General features: G+C 44.9%; 2 protein-coding genes across 7 annotated transcripts in view; one reads left to right on the forward strand and one right to left on the reverse strand.

Moving 5' to 3' along the window:
- Positions 1-6160, reverse strand: LOC110477730 (uncharacterized). The gene is made up of 5 exons (XM_085556458.1): positions 6154-6160; positions 4298-5002; positions 1774-1911; positions 1615-1665; positions 1-228 (listed from the first exon to the last, which is right to left on the reverse strand). The coding sequence occupies exons 1-5, from the start codon at positions 6158-6160 to the stop codon at positions 128-130; spliced, it is 1002 nt and encodes a 333-aa protein (XP_085412584.1). The 3' UTR covers positions 1-127.
- Positions 4439-24585, forward strand: part of SEC16A (SEC16 homolog A, endoplasmic reticulum export factor) — a 26658-nt gene continuing 6511 nt past the window's right edge. For 2 of the 6 annotated variants that reach the window (XM_077787913.2, XM_085556249.1), the window contains exons 1-20: positions 4439-4560; positions 8488-12278; positions 12808-12950; positions 15224-15309; positions 16017-16146; positions 16580-16778; positions 18126-18303; positions 18723-18865; positions 19294-19355; positions 19570-19708; positions 19969-20211; positions 20451-20548; positions 21075-21156; positions 21283-21400; positions 21621-21732; positions 21958-22063; positions 22516-22656; positions 22752-22865; positions 23455-23656; positions 23845-24084. In XM_077787913.2, the coding sequence (XP_077644039.2) occupies positions 8562-12278; positions 12808-12950; positions 15224-15309; positions 16017-16146; positions 16580-16778; positions 18126-18303; positions 18723-18865; positions 19294-19355; positions 19570-19708; positions 19969-20211; positions 20451-20548; positions 21075-21156; positions 21283-21400; positions 21621-21732; positions 21958-22063; positions 22516-22656; positions 22752-22865; positions 23455-23656; positions 23845-24084 (6253 nt within the window). In that variant the 5' untranslated portion in view covers positions 4439-4560; positions 8488-8561. Of the gene's footprint in view, positions 4561-8475; positions 12279-12807; positions 12951-15223; positions 15310-16016; positions 16147-16579; positions 16779-18125; positions 18304-18722; positions 18866-19293; positions 19356-19569; positions 19709-19968; positions 20212-20450; positions 20549-21074; positions 21157-21282; positions 21401-21620; positions 21733-21957; positions 22064-22515; positions 22657-22751; positions 22866-23454; positions 23657-23844; positions 24085-24585 lie in introns of those variants that run through there. The other 4 variants (XM_085556250.1, XM_021543602.3, XM_085556248.1 and 1 more) reach the window with 4 other exon arrangements.

A 24585-nucleotide genomic window follows, 5' to 3' on the forward strand; every position in this document is an offset into this window, starting at 1 on the left:
GTAGTTTAAGAAAAGATATCTTCTGTAATAAAGTTATCTACATGCAAAGTTGTAGTTTGCAAAAATGATGTATTTTTTTTGGTTAACTGATTTGCAATAAATGATGCTTCTGGGCATCTAGATTTTACTAAAACTGGAACTTGGTGTTTCTGTTACGGGTCAGTTGAATTCTGGATTTCAGAGCTGCTTCTTGCACAGAGGGCTGGAGCTTCCTCACCATCTTGTTCTCTGTGTAAAAAAAAAAAAAAAATCAGAGAAGAGCTTTGGACAATGAAAATTTCTCTTTAATTTCTGCTAAACTCTCACTGATTTGAGACACCTGAGCAAGGTTCTGCCCATTTAGCTCTTCACCTGCTTTGGTATCCTCAGGCCATCGAGTCAAGATCTAAAAGGGGAAACATGGAAAAATTGTTTTAAAGAATGTCCCTCATGCATCTCCAAAAAACCCAGGAACAGCAGCACCAGAGGGAGAGTTTTACTTGCGTCACTCTGGGCACAAACACCACCCAGAAATGTTTGCTGTCCTTGCTGTGCTCAAGATTTTTAAGGTAATTTAATTTCATTTCATTTCATTCTTTCTCTACCCCACAGGGACTCTGCAGTGCAAATGCAGCTGCAAAGTCCCCAAATAACTGGATATAAATAGTGGAGCTGTTGCCCTCCTCCCAAATCACATAAGCCTGGAATGCTGGTATTTTCCACTCGGTGGCTGGGGAGGGAGAGGGTTTGTGTGTGTGTCCATCCCCAGACAGATCCAGGGCCACCAAACACCTGCTGTACAACTGGTGCTGTAACAGTGGCGTTTTATTTGATTTTATATTTTATTTTATTTTATTTCACAGCAGTGAAATGCACCTTCAGAGGTCAGGGAGGTGCCATTCCAGGAAAGACAGCCTCAAACTCCATGGAAAGGAGTGTTTTAAGGGAGAACAAAACCTGTCTTCCACCTGAGAAACGTGGATTCAACACCCAGAGGGACATCCTGGAGGGAGCTGGGCTTCCCAGGGATGTGTCACCCCCTTCCTGTGCCTGCATCCCATCTGGAATGCACCAAATGGAGTTTGTCTGCCTCCAGCATGACTCACACATGAGCTGCTCAGGAATCCCACACTGCCCAGCCTTCCAGGCTTCTCCCACACATTCCCACCCCAAAACCAGCCCAGCACGGCCCCGCTGCTGCCAGTGGGGCTGGGACATCCCAAAGTGAGGAGGCCTTAGAAGGATCCTCTCTGCCTCATCCAGAGTGAAACTGAGGCACTCGTGGGCAAGGCAGAAATTTGGCCTGGAATAGATGCAAAAAAAAAAAAAAATGTTTATGAGGACATGGAAAACAATGTGACATTGCAAGAGGCAGCACATGTGGGCTCGTTTAACAAGAGGGGATGCAAAGCAGGGGATTTTCCATGTCAGAGGGACAGGATGAGGAAAGAGGGGGGCTAAATACCATGGAAAGAAGCAAAGGGATGGATATTAATTAATTGTCCACAAGGTAATTCAAACTAGAAATCAGCAAAGGTTTTTAAGGAGTAGGAGAGAAAGGATGCAAAAATTTAGGTTTTAAGTGCTTAGCCCCAAATTACTTTGCTTTATGAAGGCATCTGGTGACCAACCAACCTGTGGGTACGTGAGATGATTGTGGTGTCACAGATCCAGCTGGGATGGAGGCTAAATTAAAGGAGAAACAAGAGAAATGGCCCCAGTTTCAAACTCTCCTGTCACACTTAAGGCTTCTTCCCACACCAACCAACCCACGCTGCCCCACCACAAGCTCACCTTCGCCTCGTGCAGGTGAAGATTTTTGGGAGCTGAATTTGAAGCTCTCCCAGCACCAGAAGATGCCAAGGAGTGACTGGATCATGGCAAGCACGGCTGTCTCAGCATTCCAGGTGAAAAAGGCACCAAAATCACATCCTGCTCCGAGGGAAGGGTGCCGGAAAACAAGATTAGCACCGGCTATTGCCATGGCAGGTATGTTGGTGCTCTGAGGAATCCCTGCACCTGAACTATTTGTTTACATGCTGGAGGGCTTGTTTTTTTGGGTTTGTTTTTTTTTTTTTCATTCTTTGTTTTCATTATTCCTGCTCAATTAGATGGGACATTTAGAAACTGCTACTCTGTATTGCTTCTCCCTCCAGGCTGTCGGTGTTTGCTCGCAGCTGCTCCAGCCCTGATTGAGGAATTGTTGCTGAAGCTGAAATCAGCCCCTGAAGAATGTGCAAAAGGAGCCAAATTCATCTCGGGCTTAAAATCAAACAGGGGTTAATGTGGCTGGGGTAGTCTGAATAATCACAGCAACTGGATGAGTAAATAAATAAGACTCAGGTTGTCCAGTTGGCTATCATGGTGCAGAATGCTGGTAAGGGATAGAGATACTTTCCTTTAGCCCTTCTCCACGTTTCTAAACTCAAAGAATGATCCTTTTCATAGCAAGCCCGTGGGGCAAGGTCGTGTTTCTGGTTGTGTGCAACCTGAAGACTGAATAAATTACCAGAAAAAGGTCAGAATTGTTTGTGTTGTATCCCAGGTGAGCTGAGGAACAGAGCAGCTGTGGCTGCCCTGGATCCCTGGAAGTGTCCAAGGCCAGGCTGGACGGGGCTTGGAGCACCCTGGGATAGTGAAAGGTGTCCTTGCCCTGGCAGGGGGTGGAATTTGATGATTTTTAGGGTCATTCCCAAACCATTCTGCGATTCTGTGAAGCAGAAGAGAAGGACACATGCTGTCCTCACTGGCAGGGATTTTCATTTATCATGGGTCACTCAAGTCCAGAACTACTGCTGAGTACAGCAAACCAGCTAGAAAACATCAGGTTAAAAAGGGATTGCATGCTTTAATGTAGAAATTCTTTATAATCACGTGTTTATCAGGAGAACAGCAAAGGTGAGATCCATTGTTGGTGTTTGCATCATGTCCCCCTATATAAGGGGGTTAAACATGTAACATAAATATCTAACTATAGACACAGATGTCAGCTATTGATGCTATTTAGCACACAAAAAGCCAATCGAGCTAATTAAAATCATGTTTCCTCAGATTACACCTGTTGGGGGAAATATCAAGGGAGAAGCAGGGCTTCATCTGCAACTCCTGCCTGCGCAGGGAAATGGTGTTTGACAAGCTGGTTTTTAAGAATGTTCCTACAAAAGAGGGAGATGAAAGGCACTTAAAAATCACAGCGCTGCCTCTGGTTCCCACACCAGCATCAAAGGCTGCTTCCCCTGCTTGGCCGGGGCTTTGAGGATATTTCTCTGCTTTAATGATCCAGCGTGCAGGAACAGCTCTGCACTGATAGTGACCCTTGATTAAGATGTTTGTTTAGGTTGCTCGTGTTTTCCTCTCCAAGGCTTGTTGTTGGGTGCAGGGTGTGACAGTGTCCGTGCTGGTGGGTGACAGGCATTCTTCTGGTGGCTGGAACGGGGGTTCACCCCCCTAAAAAAGCTTCGTGTTTGTGTAAAATGGAGCTGCAACTCACAGGGCCACGAAGCTGGTGCAGGGTCTGGAGCACCCGGAGAGGCTGGGGGGGCTCAGCCTGGAGAAAAGGAGGCTCAGGAGGGAATGTTTTGCGTTGCTTCTGCGCTTTTGATTCCCAAAGAGCTGTTTTTATGGAGTCACAGACTTGTGTGGGTTGGAAGGGACTTTCAAGATCATCTCCTTGCGCCCTGTCCATCACCTCATCCTCCCTGACGGGAGGATGGACACAAGGGACAGGGTGAAAGGACACGGCCTCCAGTTGTGCCAGGGGAGGCTTAAATTGGCTATTTGGGAAAATTTCATGGCAGAAAGGGTGGCTAAACCTTAGAACTGTGCTGGAATCATCATCCCTGGAGCGTTCAAAAGGGCACACGGATGTGGCACTTGGGGACGGGGTTTAGTAGTGAACACGGTAATCTTGGAGGGATTTTTCAGCCTTAAGGATTCTGGAATTAGTTTCTGATCCTGTTTTTGGACACGTGCATCCCAGTTAATTTGCCTTTCCTAATTAGGCCCCCACGGACGTGCAGGACAGGACCTCGCTGTGCAGCGAGTCACAGCTCAGCTCCGCGAGGCATCCTCATTTCTGTGGGCACGGATTCCTCCTCTCGGGGAGCCCCTGAGCCTCCCCCCGCCCCGGCCCGCGATGGGCAGCGGCTCCCGCGGGGCCGGCACCGCACCGGCGGAGCTCTGTCCCGCCCTGGCGGCCGCCCGCGACACTGCACCCGCACCGGGCAGCGCAGGGCACCGCGACCCCCGCACCGCACCGCGCTCCGCCACTCCCCGGCGGCACAGGGGAGGCGCCGCGAACGGGACTCGAACCCGCGACCTTGCATCCCGCAGCCGCTCCAGCCGGGACTCGAACCCGTGACTTTGTATCCTGCAGCCGCCCCGGCCGGGACTCGAACCCGCGGCCGCACGGCAGCGCCGCCGCCGGGTGCGCGCGCCGCGGTGGCGTCACGGCGCCGTGACACGTCGGCGGCGGCGGCGGAACCCCGAGGCGGATGTGCCAAGATGGCGGCGGCCGGCGCTGGGGCCGCGCGGGGCGGCGGCGCCCGCTGCTGAGGGGCCTCGGCCGGCGGCGGCTGCCAGGTACCGCGGGGCGCTGCCGGAGAGGAAGGACGCGGGTCCCGGGTGGGCTGCAGCGGCGTCAGGCTCGAGGCGCGGTGCCCGCCCCGCCGGGCCTCGGGGCTGTCGCAGCGCACGGAGCCGGCGGGTCCCGCCGCTCCCGGGCCCGGCTGGGGCGGGCCGTGCTGCCGCAGCCGGGGGTTTTCCCGCAGGGTTTGGGGTTCCTTGGGCGGTCCTTGTGGCTCTGCGGGGCTCCGGAGGTTGTTCCGGGGGAGCGGCGGGGGAGGGTTCCGAGGGATGCTGGCTGTGGCTGTCCCCGCTGGCAGCGCTGCTGCCGGGGCAGGGTTGTTTGGGTTGTTTTTTGCGAGCTGCCAGGTGCCCCAGGTGGGTGCAACTGGTGCTGACTCAGGAGTGCGGCTGCCGGAGAGCCTCGGCACCTGCTGGGCTGAGAACCGGTGACTGGATCCTTTTAGAATAAACCGGAATGCTTTCTGCTGCCTCTGTGCTTTTGGTTCCCAGTGAGCTGTTCTGATGGAGCCACGGACTGGTTTGCTTTGGAGGGACCTTAAAAATCATCAAATTCCACCCCCTGCCATGGGCAGGGACACCTTCCACTGTCCCAGGCTGCTCCAAGCCCTGTCCAGCCCAGCCTTGGACACTTCCAGGGATCCAGGGGCAGCCACAGCTGCTCTGGGCATCCCCACCCTCACAGGGAAGGATTTTTTTCCTGATACCTCATTAAACCTGCCCTGTGCCTGTTTAAAGCCATTCCCCTTGTCCTGTCGCTACATTTTAACATACATAACATATATGTTAGAGGACATACATATATAGGATAACATTTATAACTCTGGTTGCTGTTGAGGAAAAGCCTGGTAGGAATCTGTCAGGAGAGTGAGTGATGTAGAATGTGTTCAATCTGTCACCCACATGTGTGCAGATGTGCAGCTGCCTACATAAGATAAAACTGAAAAAGTAGTTGCTGATTTTAAAGCTGCAAATCTCATTTTTCCAGCTGTTCTGTATTTGAGATTGCACTGGGTTGTTGGGGTTTTTTTGTTTTTTTTATTTATTTGGTTGGTTTTTTTGTAGTTGTTGTTGGTGGTTTTTTTAGTCATTTTGTTTTTAGGAATCTGTGTATGTGAACACGTTATTTATTGTTTGCTTCACTTGTGAGGATGAGAGTTAATATTTGTCCTCTGTAACCTGCTTTATGGCCGTAGTTATTCTGTTCAAGAGTAATTTATTTAGATAGGTTTTAATTAGTTGCCCCCAGAGGAATTATTTATTTATAGATGAAGCTATAGAGCTCATTGGGTGAACTTAATTTTATGGCCTCATCTAGAGGGTTTTAATCCTTTTTTCCTTTTTGGCAATGTTATTTTGGTACACTGGAAACGCCTTCTGCACTCCTGGTGACTCATGTTTAGCAGGCTACTCTGCTTTATCAATTAATAAACCAGCTGAAAGTTAAGAATTTCCAAACTCTACAAAGCAGAGGTGGATTGCTCTTAACTTGTGTAGTTATTTCTAAATTCCTTAAAATCAGCATTTTTGTTAATCCTGGATGAGGCACAGGAGGGTCAGTAGCACTGAGTTATCTTCTGTTTAAATTACTCGACATGGGCACATTCATTTTATTTGGACTCAGTTCCTCAAATCTTGCTTGCTTTTACTACTGTGTGCAATCTGTTAATATTAACTTTGCTTCTGAGGAAGCTGATCTCTCATACTGAACCTCTATCATGCACCATCAAAGATCCTGTTAGAGGAATGGCAAGTTCTGCCTAAAAGTAGGACTTTACACTTATTTTAATTAGCTAATTACTGGTGCTGGCTGTTACAAAAATATGGTAAAGTATTAAGATTTTTTTTTTAATACGACGCTGCAAGGGGTAAAGTCCACATTAGACACGTGGAAGTGGGTATTTAAGTTGGCTTTTGTGCTCAGCTGTATTTCAGAAACAACTTTTCTATGAAAAACAGAGCTATTTATTAGATACCAATATTTTGGTCAGTGCAGTTTGTGCTTTCCAGGTCATAAAAGCCTTGGCAGATGGTTTAATTAGCTTTTTTCCTCCCCAGCCCAAAGTATGTTGTATAAACACATGCTTTTATTTGGAGGGGAGAGAGGGGTTTTTGAAATCTTGTTAATACAACAAAGAACATGATGAAAAAGAAATGGGGATGCCCAGAAGAGCATGTGGAAATTGGGGTGGGGGTTTAGGCAGGACTTCCTGGAAACGTGGCTGGCAGCAAGGCTGGTAAGCACGGCCAGCTGGAAAACCTTCACCTCAGGATTGTAACAGGAGAAAAGATTGCAAAGTCCTGAAACTCTTTGTAAGCATTCCTTGATGGAATTCAGCAGCTGTGCTTCAGAAAGAACGGTGGTCACATGCAAGTAACGTGTGAAACTGATGGAGCTCTAATGCCTCTGTTGAAATCTGTTTGGTATCCTTCCCATCTTAATAAAACACAAATTTATGGAGTCTTAACTCTAGATATGGCTGTGGAATGTATGGATATGGGGGAGAAATTGAGAGTCTCTGTTTGAAAGAGGGACCTGGATTCTACACAGGGCTGTTTGAGACATTTTTCTTTAGGGAGAGTTGTTCTGATGTCCAGTAAAGGCTGTGCTGCGGTACTTCAGTGTGCTTTTTATTGGAATATTTTAGGTATAAATCTTTATGAAATACGTGTAGTATTTTTGATAACAAGAAACCAGAAGTGCTTTGCATTTGAACTTCTCTATAACTGTTACAGTTTTGTCCTGATTACAAACATCTGACTTTTCTGGCTGCCCATTTTATTACTCTTACTGACAAGATGCTGAATCTTAGAAGAACTCCAAATGAGAATTGCACAGCTTTTTTCTTTTATAAGCAGAAGAGCATCTGGTGTGGAGCAATTGCTGTGGGTACTTCACTCTGCATATTATAAACAATATTTGTTGTGTGCTATGAGAAAACAAGATTATCATATGCTGATAAGGCTTCACTGAGCTCCACTGGCTAAGTATTGATGAATTCCTCTGGTTTGCCAGCCCCCATCCTCCCCAGATTGTTAAGAGGTGATAAAATTGAAAAAGACACCCTGATGAATTTACTGAACTTCCTGTGTACCAGATTCCTGCCTGGTATTGTTTGGAGCTGGGGTTGGATTACTTCTGAGTGTGTCCTTTCCACCCTGAAGTGCAGCTGTAACTCTAATACTGTGCCAAAGTCCCTCTGGTGTTAAAGTGAGAATGGTCATTGATAGGTGGGGGTAGGTGATTGTTTTTCTATCCTTAAATGCACTTTTGCTATGCATCATTCATCTAGAAGAGAGAATATTTGTGATGAAGATGCAATTGCCTTTCTCAAAATAAATAACAATACAGTGCCACACGATGTTTTCTTAGTTAAACCATAAGTGGACTGTTGAGGGTGATAACATCTGATTAATTCCTTCTAGGGATGCTTCTCATCTTTCCTGTGCAAAGGTCCAGTCACATGGAGTACCAGTGCAGCAGGGCTGAAGATCATCTCTAACAGAATTAGGGTTAGATCATGACTTCTCAACTCTTCATAATTAAATTGAGCAGGGCCATGGTGCTGCAGGCTCTGTTCCTGGCTGGTTGCTGTCCTGTCTGTGGTGCATATTTCTGGGAAATGTAACAGTGGGATACCACTGGAGGGTTTGACACTAGTGCAGGTCTGAACTGTGTTTCATTATCCTACTTGGATATATTTAATAGAATTGTTAAATAATGTGCATTGTTACCACACAGCCTTACACTTCATTAATGCTGGAGAAATACAATGGAGTGTGTTGGTTCCTTAGGAATTCTGAAGAACAAGGAGATATTTTCCACTTCAAATTCTTCGTGTGATTTTGTTTCTAAAATAAAAGTTGCTCAAGTGCTGCGCATATTGTGAGAAAGGGAACTGACTTATCCCTGTGTTGTCTCAGCAGGCCAGAAGAAGACATCCCTGAGCTGCCTCCGCGGGCTGTTTGTCACCGTGTGACCCTGCCGGGAGGCCACCATGCAGCAGCCACCGCAGCCCGTCCCTGCCGGGGCGGCTCCTCCTCCTCCCGCCGGCGTGGCCCGCAACCTGTACTGGAGGAACAGCCCCCTCGGCAAGCGGGCAAACGCCGCGGCTGCGCCGGTGCAGCCCGTGACAGACCCCTTTGCCTTCGGCAGGCAAACCCCCCAGGGCTCCCCTTTGGAGAACCCACCCAAGGGCAGCGCGCCGGCCTTCCCGCAGCCAGCCCCGGTGCATCCGCCGCCCGCCCGCGCCGGGGACAGCCCTCACGGACCACACAGCTCTCTGTCAGCGCCCGGCTCTCAGGCAGGCATTAGCACCAGTAGTTTTTCCAGCCTTCCAGTTCCTCCTCCGTCCCTGGGGTATGTTTTAAATAGTGCTGCAGAAGGGCATCCCAACGCCGATCTCGGACTCCGGGGGGCTGCAGTGCCGTTGCATTATAACCCAGGAGCAGCAGTGGAAAATTCTTTCAGTGTGCATCCTGGAATGGTGTCTGCAGCGAACAAACCTGGAGCTAGGCAGGATGTTGGCAGAGATCCCAATGATGCAGCTGCAGCACCCAACACAGCAGCACTCTTCCCACCACCTCCCCAGCAGCCTGGGCCCCAGTGGAGGCCTGTCCCAGGGAATCTGCAGTCTCCAGTTCGGAATTTTGTGCCCTATCCTGAGCCGTCTCCTCAGACTGACATTCATAACGTTTCTCAGCCTTCTGTCAGCACTTCTCACCCTCCTCCTCACGCAAATGTCCCGCAGGGTCCTGGACACCAAGGTATTCCACAAAACATCGTGCAAGCGCCTTTATCCTCTGGTTGTGAGAAGAATGGCAAAAATGGCCCTGCAAACAGCAGTCATCACATGAACAGCATCCAGCCTGGAAATGTGTTTAGGCAGAATGCAGAAATGACTAACCCTTGGTCAAACCAACCTTACCAGGAACAGTTTTACCCACAGCCACCTTTGCAAGGCTCTGGTTTTGTCCTCCCCACAGCTCAGGAAAACAACCCCAAAAACCAGTCTCCAGCTATGTCTGAAATGTCAAATAGATCTATTCCCACAGATCGAGATCCAGGAACTCTCTCCATGTTTTTCAAAGGGGATGAGGCAGAAAATGAAGAAATACTTTCATCTGAAAAAAAATACGTAATGGAGAAAACAGAGTTTGATGCCCGTCAGCAAAATTCAGCCTCCCTGTATCACCAGCCTGTGCATCCTCAGCAGGTAGCAACCAATATTCTCTCTCAGGCACAGCTGGGTACAGTTGGTGAGATGGTACAGAAAGGAATGGATGTCCAGTACTTCCCTAAACTTGTCAGTCATCAGGAGGCACAGGCTGCTAAGCACTCTCTGTTTGCTGGGGATGGCAAGGCACAGGTAGGTGATGCAGCTGCTGGGTCCCAGTATGAAAATGTGGAGAACCTGGAGTGCATTCAGAATCAGGAAGTGCTTCCAAGTGAACCACAGAACATCAAGGCTTCATCCCCTGCTGCTGGTCCCGATCCGTACAGGTACGGGTCCTTCCCGGGTCAGATGCTTCCCAAGAATGCTGCTGTGAGCCATGCTGAAGGAGGACCAAACCTGGAGGCACCTGATTCCTTACCTCACCCTGTCCGGCCAGACAGCGTCTCCTCCAACTACAGCAGCGTCAGCCTCAGGAGCACCTCCAGCTCAGCACGGCCCCCAGAGCAGGTCGGTACATTTATCCAGCAGGAAATTGGGAAGCCTGATGAGGAATCCTCTGCCAGCTTCTTCAAACAGATTGACTCCTCTCCTCTGGGAGGTGATTCAGGTGAGCTAAACCTGAGCAAGAGCTACCACGGCAATCTGTCCCAGCCTCCCACTCCAAGTCCTCCTAAGCCTACAGGAGTGTTTCAGACAAGTGCAAATAGTTCTTTTGAACCTGTGAGGTCCCATGGAGTTGGTATAAAACCTGCAGAGATAGACCAAGCAAAGATGGTGGTTGAATTAAGAGAGAACCACTCAAACCAAAAGAATATCAAGAAGAATACAGCAGTACCTGCTGCATCCCCTGGAAATCTTGAACAGCCACCAGATAATCTGGAAACCATTTACATGCCTCAGGTACACCCAGGGCCTCTTGCAGGCGTTGGGGAGGCTGGAAACACGCTGCACTCTGGACCTGTTGTGGAAAATGTACAATCAGTATCTGAGAGACGGCCCTCAACCAGAGCTCAGGGAGCAGTTAAGAAGTGTGATAGCCCAGCAACGACTTTATGGGCTCACAATGAGTTACCAAATTTTGGGGGAAATGTTCTCCTAGCTCCTGCTGCTCCTGCAGTGTACGTACCTGCCAAACAGACTGTGGAAGTCATTCAGCCACCAGAGGAAGGCCTGTCTAATCAGCAGCCATGTAAACCAGGGACTATTGCTGTGCAGCACTCTCAGGATGGAAATATAGCTTTTGAAAATCTTGAGAATCCTCCCAAAATGGGAGAAGAGGAAGCACTTCAGTCTCAGGCAAGTTCTGGTTATGCAAGTTTATTGTCTTCTCCACCTACAGAGTCTTTGCAAAATCAGCCTATCCTGATTGCTCAGCCTAATCAAAGCTATAACTTGGCTCAGCCAATTAATTTTTCTATTTCTCTATCTAATCAGCTAAGCAACAATGAAAACAGTCAGCCAATGAAGGACTCTGGAGTTGGGGACAAGCCTGCGATGAGTCCCCAAAGTTCACATGCTGGTGGGGAAAACATGCCGTTACCTGTGATGCAAGTTGGATCTCTCTTAGTTAATGCACTTCCAAATACTAATCTGTTAAAACATAATTTATTACAAAGTCCTGTTAATTCTTCTGATGCTGCTTCTAATCAGCCTGCAAACTTGCTTATGAAAACTCCTCTTAATTTGACTCCAGAAGGGCAGAAGAATGTTAATGGGGAAGGCCTTGTTCCAGGGTCTAACTCATCTGTTTCTCCTGGGACAAATCTTCCCAGTGGAAGTGCAAGTGGCCTAGTCCCCCCTGTTAATTCCATAGCACAGCCTAATAATTCTGCAAATCAATCAAGTAGCAAAGAAGCTGCTGGAGCGCTGGACTTTACAGTGCCACGGACGTTGGAGAAAAGCAGCACAAGTAATTCTGTCCAGGTGCACAATCAGTCACCCTCTGGTGCTCCAGTCCAACAGGCGGCCGGTGGTGCTGGTCAGGCGCGTCCCGAGGTGCCTGACAAACAACATTTCTATCAACAGGTGACAAAAGATGTGCAGCACCAGGCTGCAGCAGACCGAGCTGCACAGGGAGCGCTGCCACCCCAACCACAAATGCAAGCAGCTCAAATGCAGCCACCGACATCTGGGCAGTCCTCAGTTCCTCCAGACTCCCAGATTTCCACAGGGGCTGAAGGCATGCAGCAGGGGGAGAACCAGGTGCTGGGTAGCCATCCCCAGCCAGGGGGGCCCCAAGAGGCTGGTTCAGCCCAGCCAAGGTACGAGCAGATGAGTCCCGGGAAGCAGCCGGTGTCAGAACAGCCTCCAGGTGCTCCAGCTGCCACAGCCCCTCCTGCCACCACTGCTCAGGCAGTCCCACCCAACGGGCAGCAAGACCTGCAGCGTCCACCCCCTGCTCAGACCCCTCAGGAAGCCTTTGGTCCACCCCAGAACCCTTACTACTACTACAGACATCCTTACGATGCTTACCAGGCCCCATATCCACCACCTTATCCTCCTGCAGACCCCAGGACAGCAGCTCACCTTTATTACATGGTAAGTTTCTATTTTTCCCTTTCTTCCCCTTTGGTATGTATTATTAATTTTTGAGTTATGAATTTAAGCAGTTGTATCATGATCAACATTCAGCAGAGCATTCACGTTAAGTGTTTAAGTTTAGGGAAAATCCAGACAGCAGTAACAAAACTAACACTGCAAAGATTATGGAAACTTAAGTAGTGCTGATACCAATTCCAGTTGGCAGAGATGTCAGCTCATAGCAGTTTGTTTGTTTCTGTGGAAAGACTGTGGTGCTCAAACTTGGTTCCTAACTGCTGCCTGAATTATTGATGGTTTAGTAGATAGGTTGAAGTGCCTTTGGTCCAGGCATAATGGTGTTTTTTTCCTTAAGTTTAGGATATTATTGACTGTAACTTCTGCCATTAAAAGTAATGAAATCTAAGCTGTAGTTTATCAACCTGCATCTCTTCAAGTGTCACCGCTGTGGTGCGAATGGTGATGTTTTTTGGTTTGAACTGTTCATTCTGGAGGTGTGAAGCCTCTTCCCTTGCCTGTGCTTTTGCAGGAGGACAGCTACGGGCAGTACGACCCCCGGTACCGACACTACGACAGCAGCACTGCCTACATGGAGCCTGGGAGTTACCGCTACCCCGAGCCTGAACGGCCCAGCTCCAGGGCCAGCCACTGCTCTGACAGACCTTCCTCCAGGTGTGCAATTCCTCCACTCAGCCAAGATTTGGCTACGCCAAAGCAGGCAGTGTCATGGTGCCTGTTGCAGTTTTGCAGCATAAACCACAGGGAGGGGATTCAAAACCTCTTTGTGTGCTGCCCTAGGGATAGACGGTATCAAATGCTGTGTCTGGAAAAGACACAATTCCCCACCCTTTTCTCTTGCTTGTTTTTCCTTCCATGCTGTTCTTTGGGGCTTGTTGGTGTTTCTGCCAGGCAGGAAGTCACTGTGATAGCCTCAGTGCTGATGTTTGCTGTGAAAGAGCAGTGGAGGCCATGGGGTTATTAATCAATACTCATTTATTTTCTGCCTTGCACTTAAGCAGGGGCCCCTTGCTCTGTTAATGAATGGCACTTTTGCACATTGGGATTTGCCTTGCAGCACCATGGATACACAGTGGTTCAGGTGCTCAGAAGAGAATGGTGACTCGGGTGACAACATATTGGTGCTGTGTTAGGTCCATTTGTGTGACAATTCCCTCAGCTGTGGATAAGCTTTCCTCACAAAGCTCCCAGAATGTGGCCTGGGTGGCAGAGGTGCTGTGTGGGCATGTCCCACCCACTCATTTCACTGAGGATTTTTGGTTAGGGAAACTTAAAAGCCTTGATCTGATTGATTAATACAAAATAAAGACATTTGAGAGAGGGGAACAATGTGTTCAGATGCTTGAAAATGTTAAATAAAAGCAGGATTAAATCTCTACTCAAGCAAGAAGCAGCAAATTACCTTGAAGAGATTGCTGCTTTGATGATAATTGTGCAAGTTATTTGTACGAACTTCAAATTAATGACAAAATGTTATTTTTATCTGCTGAGGAGTTTGCAGTTTCTAACACAGTAACTCCTGTTACCTGTCTGGAAATTATTAAACCCTTTGTAACATTTGTCTGTTGTTGGTAGTTCACTCATGGAGCAGTGATCAAATTACAAATATAACATTTTGTTTACCATCTCCAAAAGATTATAGTTGTATTTTGGTCTTGAAGAGAACGAAACAATGGCTGTAGCTCCATGGGATAACTTTTTACCATTTTCTTAAATAAATTTAAGTGTGCTGTGTGCTCTTGAAATGAGATGATAACCTCTAGCAGCACTTCTGGTGTGTTCTCTCCTCAGGTACTATTTTTAGAAGGGGTTGAAGTTTCTCTACGTGGCAGTGGGCAGATCAAAGCCTGTTAGAAGTGGCTGTGTCAGGGCTGATGTGTGAGTGCCAGTGCAGTCAGACAGGGACTGTGGTGTGGAGCTGCAGGGCAGCAGAGCTGTGTGTGTGAAACGGCAGCTTTGTAAACTCTGCTTAGAGAAAGGAGTAAGATCTCTCTGCAGGAGACTGGGGAGACTGGTTGGGTGGCTAAACCTGATCTGATAAGATCAGAGCTCCTCCTCTGCAGAGTGAGTGCTGTGTTAGCAGACTTCCCACACTCCTGCACTCCTGTGCCACTTTGGAGTTTGCACTCTGAGTTGTAGTACTAGTTGTAGGGAAAGGTGGAAGTTTCCATCACTCCACCCTGGCATTAAGTATCTTCACCTGCTGTGTGTGTGCACAGGTGTGTTTGTGAGATTCATGCACCTGTGTAGGTACAAACACACATTTATGTGTGCACATACATATAGACACTGCATTTTTCATCTAACATACATCCTCTGGCATTTTTCAGAAATTCTAGGATGATGACCTGAAAATGTTGTATAATAAAGGCTCATGATATTTCAAATAATGGCCACATCTTTCTTTTTTCATCAGAAGAGATCATCTTTTTCTATGCACTGACTCTTACTTTGCTGTTTTGTTTTTAGCCAGGTTTTTGTGCTTGTTTGGACAATCAACTCTGTAAATGAGTATTTTCTTCATCATGAGCTGTATAATAAAACAATGTTAAATTTGGGGGAGCTTTTATTTCTTAATGGGTTGTTAAATTGTCGACTTCTCTGTTGAGACAGTTCAAAGGATGCTAATTATAGCAGTAGTTTTTGTGATTAATTGTCTGTAAGTAATTAAGCTTATCACCAAAGCAGTTTATAAAGCCACTAAGTTATTGTATGCTGTCAGCTTTCAGTGGCACACAACAATTTAGTGGTATATTGGGTTATAAAGTCTTAATTTTATGATTATTTGGTTTCTTGGAAATGCATTCTTTTAACTATGCAATTCTGTCTAATCAGTTGTGGCATAGAGTTTTTCCTACCTCCTGCAAAATTTAGAAGAGATTAAGGAGGAATAACAACTTTTTTTATACTTTTGTGCTTTCTTTCAGGCAAGGGTATACAGAAGATTATTATGGAAAAGGTGGATGGAGTGATTATTATTCAGGCTATTACCCAAACTCCTATGATTATGGAGGTAAAGTGTCCAAAAGAACTGATTTTTTTTTTTCCATAGATTTTCCTCACTTGAGCCTTTAGTTTGCCTTTCCTTTGTGCAAACCCTCCATTGTGAAGGTTTTAAAAACAGAACAGTTTTGTTGCATGTGTTACAAGGCTGCCTTTCACTGAGGTGTGTCATTGGTGTGTGACCTGAAGGCAAACCTGTAGAGTGGATTTTAGGTGGGTGTAAACAGAAGTTGACTCACAACTGGATTTTGGTTTTGTCCATCATTATCTAAGTGCTCACTGGGACATGCTGGCGTTGGGAGTCTGGAGGTAATTGCTTGTGTAAAACCCTGGGAGGGTTTTAAGCAACATCTGTCCACATCCTGAGATGTTTTACTTGGCACTCTGCAGACTGATCACAGAGATTCTGTGAATGTCATAACAAATAGCAGGCTTGAGTTTTAAAGATGTTAGGAAAGATCAGATGGCAAACACTGACCCCTTAGGAGTAACTAACTCTTAACAGTCATGTTTCTCTGAAAGGTGTGAAATTGATTTTTTTAAAGCTTTTTTTTAGAGTAAAAAGGTGTAGGCATATATATGTAACTTTAAGTACATTCCTTTGGGTTTACTCTGTGCTTCAGAACCAAACCAGTTTGTGATTAGAGAGAACAGAGCAGAAAAAGATAATAGGCAAAACCTACCCATATCTGAAGCATTTCTTTTTCTTTTCCAAAGATCCAAGTCGCTGGGAACGATACCCGTATGACCCCAGGTACAGAGACCCGAGAAGTTATGACCAGAGGTACTGGTATGATGCTGAACACAACCCTTACCAGAAGAGAGAAGCATATCCATATGGCAGCAGGTTTGTCCAGTCAATCCACATTCTCCCAGTGCTCTTTCCAGAGCTGGGGCAGCAGATTCTCTGAGGCAGGCTATTAAAATGTAGTGTTACAGATATTTCACAGTGTAGTTGCTAGTGTGTGTGTGTGTTGCTAGTTCTTTCTGTAGCTTTAACATAGGTCATTGAGGGAAGCCAAATGAGCTGTCACATCACTCTGAGAGATGGATTGAAGGTGGCAGCACTTGTTTTTAGACCAGTTGTGTTTTTAGAACACACTCTAAGTATAATGTTGGTCTTCATCTTGAAAAATCTGGATGAACTCTGTGAAGGAATATCTGTTTACTGTAACAACAACCTCAGCCTAGCAGCGATTTAAGAGCCATTCTGGAGCGAGATCCAGTTTCCTCCAGGCCCGTGGGTGGCTGAGCTCTCTCCTGCTCTCCGTGTCCCTCAGGAACGAGCGATACGAGGATAACTGGAGGTACGATCCCCGCTTCACCGGGAGCTTTGACGACGACTCGGAGCCGCAGCGGGATCCCTACGGGGACGAGTTTGAGCGGCGCAGTGTCCACAGCGAGCACTCGGGCCACAGCCTGCGCAGCTCCCGCAGCGTCCACAGCCACCACAGCAGCTTCAGCTCTCGCTCCCAGCAGGTCAGCTCCAGCTGCTCACACCGCCCGCCGCTCGCTCTGTTTGCAATGGGTGAAGCGTTAGAAAATAAGAAAATATCTCAGGGGTTAGCACGGGGAATGTGTGTTTTGGAAACTTTCATAAGATTAAGGCTGTTTTGTAATATGGTTTTGAACTTAATGGTTGTCAGAGTTGTCAGGAGAACTTCAACCAAAATCAGTGCTCAGCTGTGCAAGTTGCCACACACACATAAATGAAAAATTTCCTCTACTGAATCCATTTGCTGTTTGTGAGAGCATTGCTTGGCTGTAGTGGACAGTGTGCCTGGCTTTGTGTCGTGTCGTTTTTCTCATCACAAGCTTGGCTGTTGACAGTGTTGAGGCAGGATGGGAATGAACAGACTTTGTTTAGAAGGCTGAGAGTATAAAACTGATTTATTTCAAAATACATCACTCTTATTATACAGAGCTTTGTGTAGACCAACTCCATTGGTCCTGAAGTGAAAACACCTCACACAGTTGGTGTGCAGTGAATGATGTAGAGTAGCAAAACCTAACTATAGACAATGTGAACAACAAGAGAGATAAAGAACTTATTTACATTCTTTCTCAGCGCTTTCTCAGGCTTCTGCCTGGTTAGAAATTATCCGTTTTCTCTTTGACTGAATCTGAGATCTACAGGCTGTGTTACTGAACTTGGGATGTATTAAAAGACTAACTCCATATTTGTATGATTTTGACTTTAAAAGCAAAAACCAAAGCTAACTGATTACTCATCCACTTACACCACAGATAGAGTTACGTGAAAACCTTAGAGAATATTTGGCTTATTTTTGAGGTATGATTTTTCCTCATGTAATGGGTCATTTGACTTGTACTTGATTCGTCATGTTTCTTGAAAGTTTAGGTACTGTACCAGTCTGAGTTCCAATTCATTTAGCAATGTTTGAAGTAGTATTGGAAATAATTTAGATATTAATCTTTAGGCACTTGCTGTCATTTGGCATTTGTTGGGGTTTTTCAGTTGGGATTTTCTGTCTGTTACAGCAGAGGTGAACATTCATTCTGACACACAGTTGCTGGTAACAGCTATGCTATAATCTTAACTTTTCACACAAGCACATAGAAGTTCTGTTGTGAGAGAACTGAACATGCTTGGATGTGAACAGATCAAGTGATGATAAAAACATTGGGGGAGAAGACAAAATGATTAATTACCTGCACAGAAGGGTCTCACAGGGTGGCTTTCTGCAAGGCCTTGCTGCAGTAAGCCTGTTGCACAGGAATGGAAGCTGTCAGGAAGGAATGCTGACTGTCTGCAGTGCTGCTTGCTCTAACTCCAGCTAACCCTGACTAATCTGATGTGCCTAGAGCCAGCTCTACAGGAGCAATCACGATCTAACGGGCAGTGCCTATGAAACTCCTGCACAGGCAGTGCCCCTGCACCCAGATTATCCCTACGGAGGCTATGATCCCAGCTTTGATGGACAGCAGCCTTTCACAGACTATGGCTACCCTGCTGAGACAGGCTGGTCAGCTGTGGAACAAGGTATGGACACACTGGGGAATGAGGGACAGCATTGTGCTGTAGATACAAAACACTTTGTCTGGAAAAGCTTTCCCAAAGTGTTGATGTCTGTTTAGCTCTTTGAAAATGTGTTGTATGTTTGTACAAAGATGACAAGAATGTGTCTCATACAAACAGTATTTTTTTTCAAGCCCCTACATGAAAAAAATAACTGAATTTTAAAGTTTTGGAGTCTGGTTTTGTTTTAGTTATTGCAAATCTTTTGGAACTTTGGGATTATAAAGGAACTGATTGTTTCTTAAAAAGTTCAGCCAAATTCAGTAACAGGGTGTTTTCCACTAACACTGCAGGATTTTTGAATTGGGTAAATACATCAGCAACTTTTACTTAGCTGCAAGACAAGTTACCTATTCTTATTTTATCTTTTCTACCCATTTCAGCACCTTTAAGGCCCTCAACACCTGAGAAATTTTCAGTGCCTCATATCTGTGCCAGGTTTGGGCCTGGGGGCTTCTTAATAAAAGCACTGCCAAACCTGCCTTCTGAGGGTCAGCCAGCTCTGGTTGAAATCCACAGCATGGAGGTAAAGTTTAAAAGGAAAATTGTGAAGTAAAGGAATAAAGGCCTTTCTTTTGGAAGGGTAGTGGGGAATTTGAGTTTGTAACTTCCTGATTTCTTTTTTTTTTATGTCAGTGCATGTATCTATCTGTTTGGGCTGTAATCATAAGTAAAACAGTAAATTTAAAAGTTCTTTCCTCTGAGAGATGACTTAGTCATGATGAGATCATCCAGCTTCTTACAATTTTCTTCAGGATGATGTACAGAGTAACTTGTATGTAAAGTAGATTTCATCATTTATCATCCTTGTTCAGGTTGTGACAAAGTCACCCTTTGTATTTTGATTAAGAAGCTTGATTACATAATGGGTTATGTTCAGCTCTGGGGGTTTTATCAGTAAAAAGTAAAATTTAGAGTTACAAGAATTTCTTATGTATTATATTTGTGTTTTAGACTATGTTACAACATTCTCCAGAGCAAGAAGAGATGAGAGCCTTTCCTGGTCCTCTTGCTAAGTATGTTCCTACAGTTTTCAGAAATAATTTTCATACATTCAGAAATTATTTCTTCATTGCAAATTATGGGATTTTAACTGACTTAAAATATTTGTGGCTTTTCACCTACTTAAATAATACATGAGCTTTAAATTTATTCCTCAGAGTAATCACAAATAATGACCTGAAATGTTTACATTAGTCTCATTAAAACCTTTGTCTTTTTTTTTTTCAGGGATGAGACCCATAAAGTGGACGTTATTAATTTTGCACAAAGTAAAGCTGCTCAGTGCTTTAAGAATGAAAATTTAATTGACAAAGAATCTGCAAGTCTTCTTTGGGACTTTATTGTACTGTTGTGCAGGCAGAATGGGGTATGTCTCACTGCTGGATTTTTTTATCTATCCTAAAGTGTTTTGTACACAAATAGTTTTTGTGCAAAGATCAGGAATTTGTGTTCTAGTCACTGATCCTGGTATGTGTCACAGTCTGAAGGAATGTGTGAACTGGGCACTCACCCTCAGCTGCTCAGAGGTGCTGATATTCACATATTGCTGTTGAAGTGCCAAATAAAAATGCAGGCAGTGTTGAAATAACAGAATTTTCAATTTTTGTTTCCTCTCCACACACACAGACTGTTGTGGGAACAGACCTGGCTGAACTTCTGCTCCGAGATCACAAAACAGTGTGGCTTCCTGGGAAGTCCCCTAATGAGGCAAATTTGATTGATTTCACTAATGAGGCTTTGGAACAAGTGGAAGAGGAATCTGGTGAAGCCCAGCTCTCATTTCTCACTGATAATCTTGTAACCACAGTTGACAGTTTTGAGAAGGAGACTGAGAGATTCAGGGAGTTGCTGCTTTATGGCCGTAAGAAAGTGAGTGACTGTGTTGCTACTTATTTTTGCAACTTTTGTAGTGCATGCAATATTTCATGGCACTGTATTATTCTGATACAGAAATTTATACCCTACAGCTCATAATCTAAAGCAAAATTATAGTGTGTTAGCTTTTATCTAAACATATTTTGATTTGATCACAAATTACTACTGTAAAACTGGTTTTTATGAGTAGTATGTGAAGTTATTCCCAGGAAACTAATTTGTATGTTTATTAGGATGCTTTGGAGTCTGCCATGAAGCATGGTTTGTGGGGTCATGCTCTGCTCCTTGCCAGCAAAATGGACAGCAGAACACATGCTAGAGTGATGACCAGGTACTGGGTTGCTTTTTGATTAGTGAAATTTGGCTGCCTGTTCCGCTAATGAGGTGGAGAATGTCGAAATCATGGGTTATCCATAGTAGCTTTAATTTTACCTGTGCATTTATTTGTCATTTGTTACTATTTATTCTGGGGTCTTCTGGCTATAAATTTAAACCTGAGAAGTTGTTCTCTGCTACCTGATCCATTTAAAGAGTATTTGAACAATGTCATCTATGACCTCGCTTGGAAAAAAAATGCAAAAACTCAACTGTCAATTTTGTTAAAGTCAGCTGGCTTGGGGAGAATCCAGAGATTTTCCTAGTTTGGACTGACTGATGTTAGAGTGACAGAACCAGTTCACTTGTAATATTTTACTTTTGAACATCATCCAGTGGATAATTTCCTCCTCAGTGTAGTATTTTCACACAGCACTTCCTTCTCTTGAGCTAGGTTAGATTAATTGCCACTGAGAGCTGAAGTACATTTTAACTGCTTACCCCACATCTGTGTTTTGTTTTTCTCTGCAATGTCTCTGTAGATTTGCCAACAGTCTCCCAATTAATGACCCTCTGCAGACTGTTTACCAGCTCATGTCTGGAAGGATGCCAGCTGCATCCACGGTAAGATTCACTGGGAGTAGTGGAGTTCCCAACAGAAATCTTTCCCAGCATGTCAGAGAAGTTGAGACACTTTAACCATGCAGAGCTCCAGTCACTGATTTGACCTAGTAATTCTTCTTGTTTTAGTGCTGTGGAGATGAGAAATGGGGAGACTGGAGGCCTCATCTGGCAATGGTGTTATCCAACTTGACCAATAATGTGGACTTGGAATCCAGGACCATTGCAACCATGGGAGACACTCTTGGTAACTCTTGGGGAAATGAACAGGGTGATGACTGAAGGAAAAGCTTTGATTGCTCAGCCTTTTTTTTTTTTTAAATAGGCAATTTCTTTATAAGGTATAAAGTGGAGCAGTTTTATATGGGCTTGTCTCTGTTGTCTCTATTTGAATGCAAAGTCAAACAATACAGGACACTGAATGTGCCACTGAAATATCCTGATCTCTGTCCTTTATTTCTCTACAGCTTCTAAGGGTCTGCTGGATGCTGCTCATTTTTGTTACCTTATGGCCCAAGTTGGGTTTGGAGTTTACACAAGGAAGACAACAAAGCTTGTCCTAATTGGATCAAATCACAGGTTTGACTTTCCTTTAAAAAAAAAAAAATTCTCAATGCAAAAATGAGAGTTTGAAAGATTGAATTGCACCGTTCTCCTCGTCACTAGCTGGTTTTGAGATAACTATTTAGTGTCCTGTCTTGTAGAAGTTGTTGATATTTTGTGTCTAACAGATCTGTGTGCCTGACAGTGACAGAGCTGTGTTTGTCAGCTCAAATATTATTTTTCTTCTCCTGTTTGAAACAGCTTGCCATTTTTAAAGTTTGCCACCAATGAAGCCATTCAAAGAACAGAAGCCTATGAGTATGCACAGTCACTAGGAAGTCAGCCTGGCTGCTTGCCCAATTTCCAGGTGAGGAGCTGTTCCTGTTTTGGTTTGGTTTCTGTTTTGGCAGATGTCATGCTTTTACTCTCTCATGTGCTGTAGTCAGCGTGGCAAATATTTTCTCTGTTATAACATGAAATATTTATGGGTAGTAATGCTATATAGCTGTTTTCCTGTTGTCTTTTCATTCTCACTTTTTTCATCTCTATATCCTGAACTTCTGAATTTTAACTTTATATTGTAAATTCTGTATTCCAAAAGAAAAATCCAGCAGAATTTGCTGGCACTAGCTGTAGATAAATAGACAACTTCCACTGGATGCATTAGGTGGAAGAGAAGAATTGAATGCTTTTTCCTTTAATTTTAGATGTGATAATGAGATACCTGAGCTTTCAGCTGAAATGTCAGATTGCCTTTTATTTGTTACCACCCAGAGTGTTGTGATCACTTTGGTTTATTTGTCCTGCTTGCCTCCCCAGGTTTTCAAGTTCATCTATGCCTGTCGGCTGGCTGAGATGGGCCTTGCTGCCCAGGCTTTCCACTACTGCGAAGTGATTTCCAGAACTGTCCTCAAAGATCCACACTACTATTCCCCTGTGCTGATTGGCCAGCTAATCCAGGTAACATGAGGAAGAATTAAATGTTTGTTGCTGGATATTATAGGTGGGAAGCTGTGGCTGATGAACTCATACTTTGCAATGGTTCCTTTGCTCAGATGTCATCCCAGCTGCGCCTGTTTGACCCTCAGATAAAAGAAAAGCCAGAGCAGGAATCTTTTATTGAACCTTCCTGGTTGGTGACACTTCGACATGTGGATGGACAGATCAAGGTATGGTGTGTGCTTTTCAGCATGAATTATTCTCTGTAAAGGATTAGTGTAAATCCAGTTTTTAAAATGGTTTTGTTTACACTGCTAATCACAGAAACATGGGAAGTGACCTTATATATTCATGTCCTAAATTGCAAATGCTATGGTATAAACCAAGTGAATTTACCACACTTCAGTGCCCTGAGATTCAATACAGAATAATTAAAATTATATGAGACAGGTTTTTCTTAATACCATAATGCAGGGAGAATTGCAGGACTCATTAGGTTGCAGTAATCAGGGGATCTGCTTGCCATAAAAATATCTTGTGTGTGGATTGGTGTTGCTAGATTATAACAGAGTAGAAATAGAGTTAATTTAAAGAGATGTGTTAGAAATTTGAACCCTGAGCTAATTAACTGTGTTTCAATTTAAAAATAAACCCTTCAAACTATTGGTTCATCTTGGCTTATAAATGGCTGACAACTCGTTTTTCTTTGAACACTAAAAAACTTTTCACACTTAACATTTCCTTTGCTCTGTGTTCCCTTGATTATGAACTGGATGTCTGGTACAGATCAGTTAATAATATCTTGTTTTTTTCCTGCAGGAGGGTGCAATAGCCTATAACACAGATAGATCCACTCCCCCTCCCTATGAATGCAGCACTCCCAGCTCTGAACTGGACCGTGCCAGTCAGTGTGATGGGGCAGGTGGCCGTGACGTGGGGCCAGGTGCTGAAAATCCCTTGCTGGCATCCTTGTTACCCAATATGGCTCAGCAGATGCAGAGCGTGCAGCTGATGCCTTCAGGTTGGTGTTTCATATCCTTTATGACAGAGAGAAAACAAAGGTTTTGAATTTCTGATACAAGAAACCACTTAAGAGGCTGTCTGGAACAGGGAGATTTCAATTCTGTGTTGTATCATTCATAGGGTAAAAGGTTCACACTGGAATTTCTGTTTAATTTTAACTCTGTTTTGTTTTTTTTCATTCTGCAGTACCTCAGGCTGTCCTTGATGGCTCAGCTGCCATGATTCCTCCTGGTGACCAGGGAAGTGTCCCCTTCTACCCAGTGGCTCCTCAGCCTCTTGGCCCAGGACCTGGCTTTGCACCTCAAGGATTTTCAAATCCCTATGGAAATGAACCATCCCCACTATATTTAGGGACAACACTACCCCCAGGAGGGCCACCACAAGAAATAGAACCACAGCCAGAAGAGCAGACAAACCTGGAAACAGGTCTGGGATCTTAATAAACACCTTTCCTTCCTTAGAAAGGGAATGTAGTGTTTCAGGGAATAATTCAAAATATCTCCATATTTAAAAAATAGTAATGTTTTGGGTAATTAAATTTAAAAACACCATGTAATGGTTTAGAAACATCTGTAGAAAGTTGTAGTATTCATCCTGCTTTGCTGGCTTACTTAAAAAGAGAGGTCAGACTCTGCAGATGATGATTTAGACATTGACAGGTAATTCCTGAGTGCAGTGAGATTGGCAGTTCTGCTTCCAAGAGATTTCCAAGGGATATCAGGGATTTCTGCCTCTGGACAAGAGTTTCTAGGACCCTGATAGGCTTTAACTCTGTGAGAGCAGAGCCTGATCCATGTGGACTGAAGGAAACTTAGTTTGGTAGAGTTCGAGATGTGAGGAACCTTTTAACTGCTCCATCCTGATGGTTGAGTCCTTTAGCCTGCTCTGGCCTGTGTTTAGAAAAAACAGAAACCCAGATAGGAGAGG

This window comes from Lonchura striata, chromosome 17, assembly GCF_050655825.1.
Source record: "Lonchura striata isolate lonStrDom1 chromosome 17, ASM5065582v1, whole genome shotgun sequence".
NCBI lineage: Eukaryota > Metazoa > Chordata > Aves > Passeriformes > Estrildidae > Lonchura > Lonchura striata.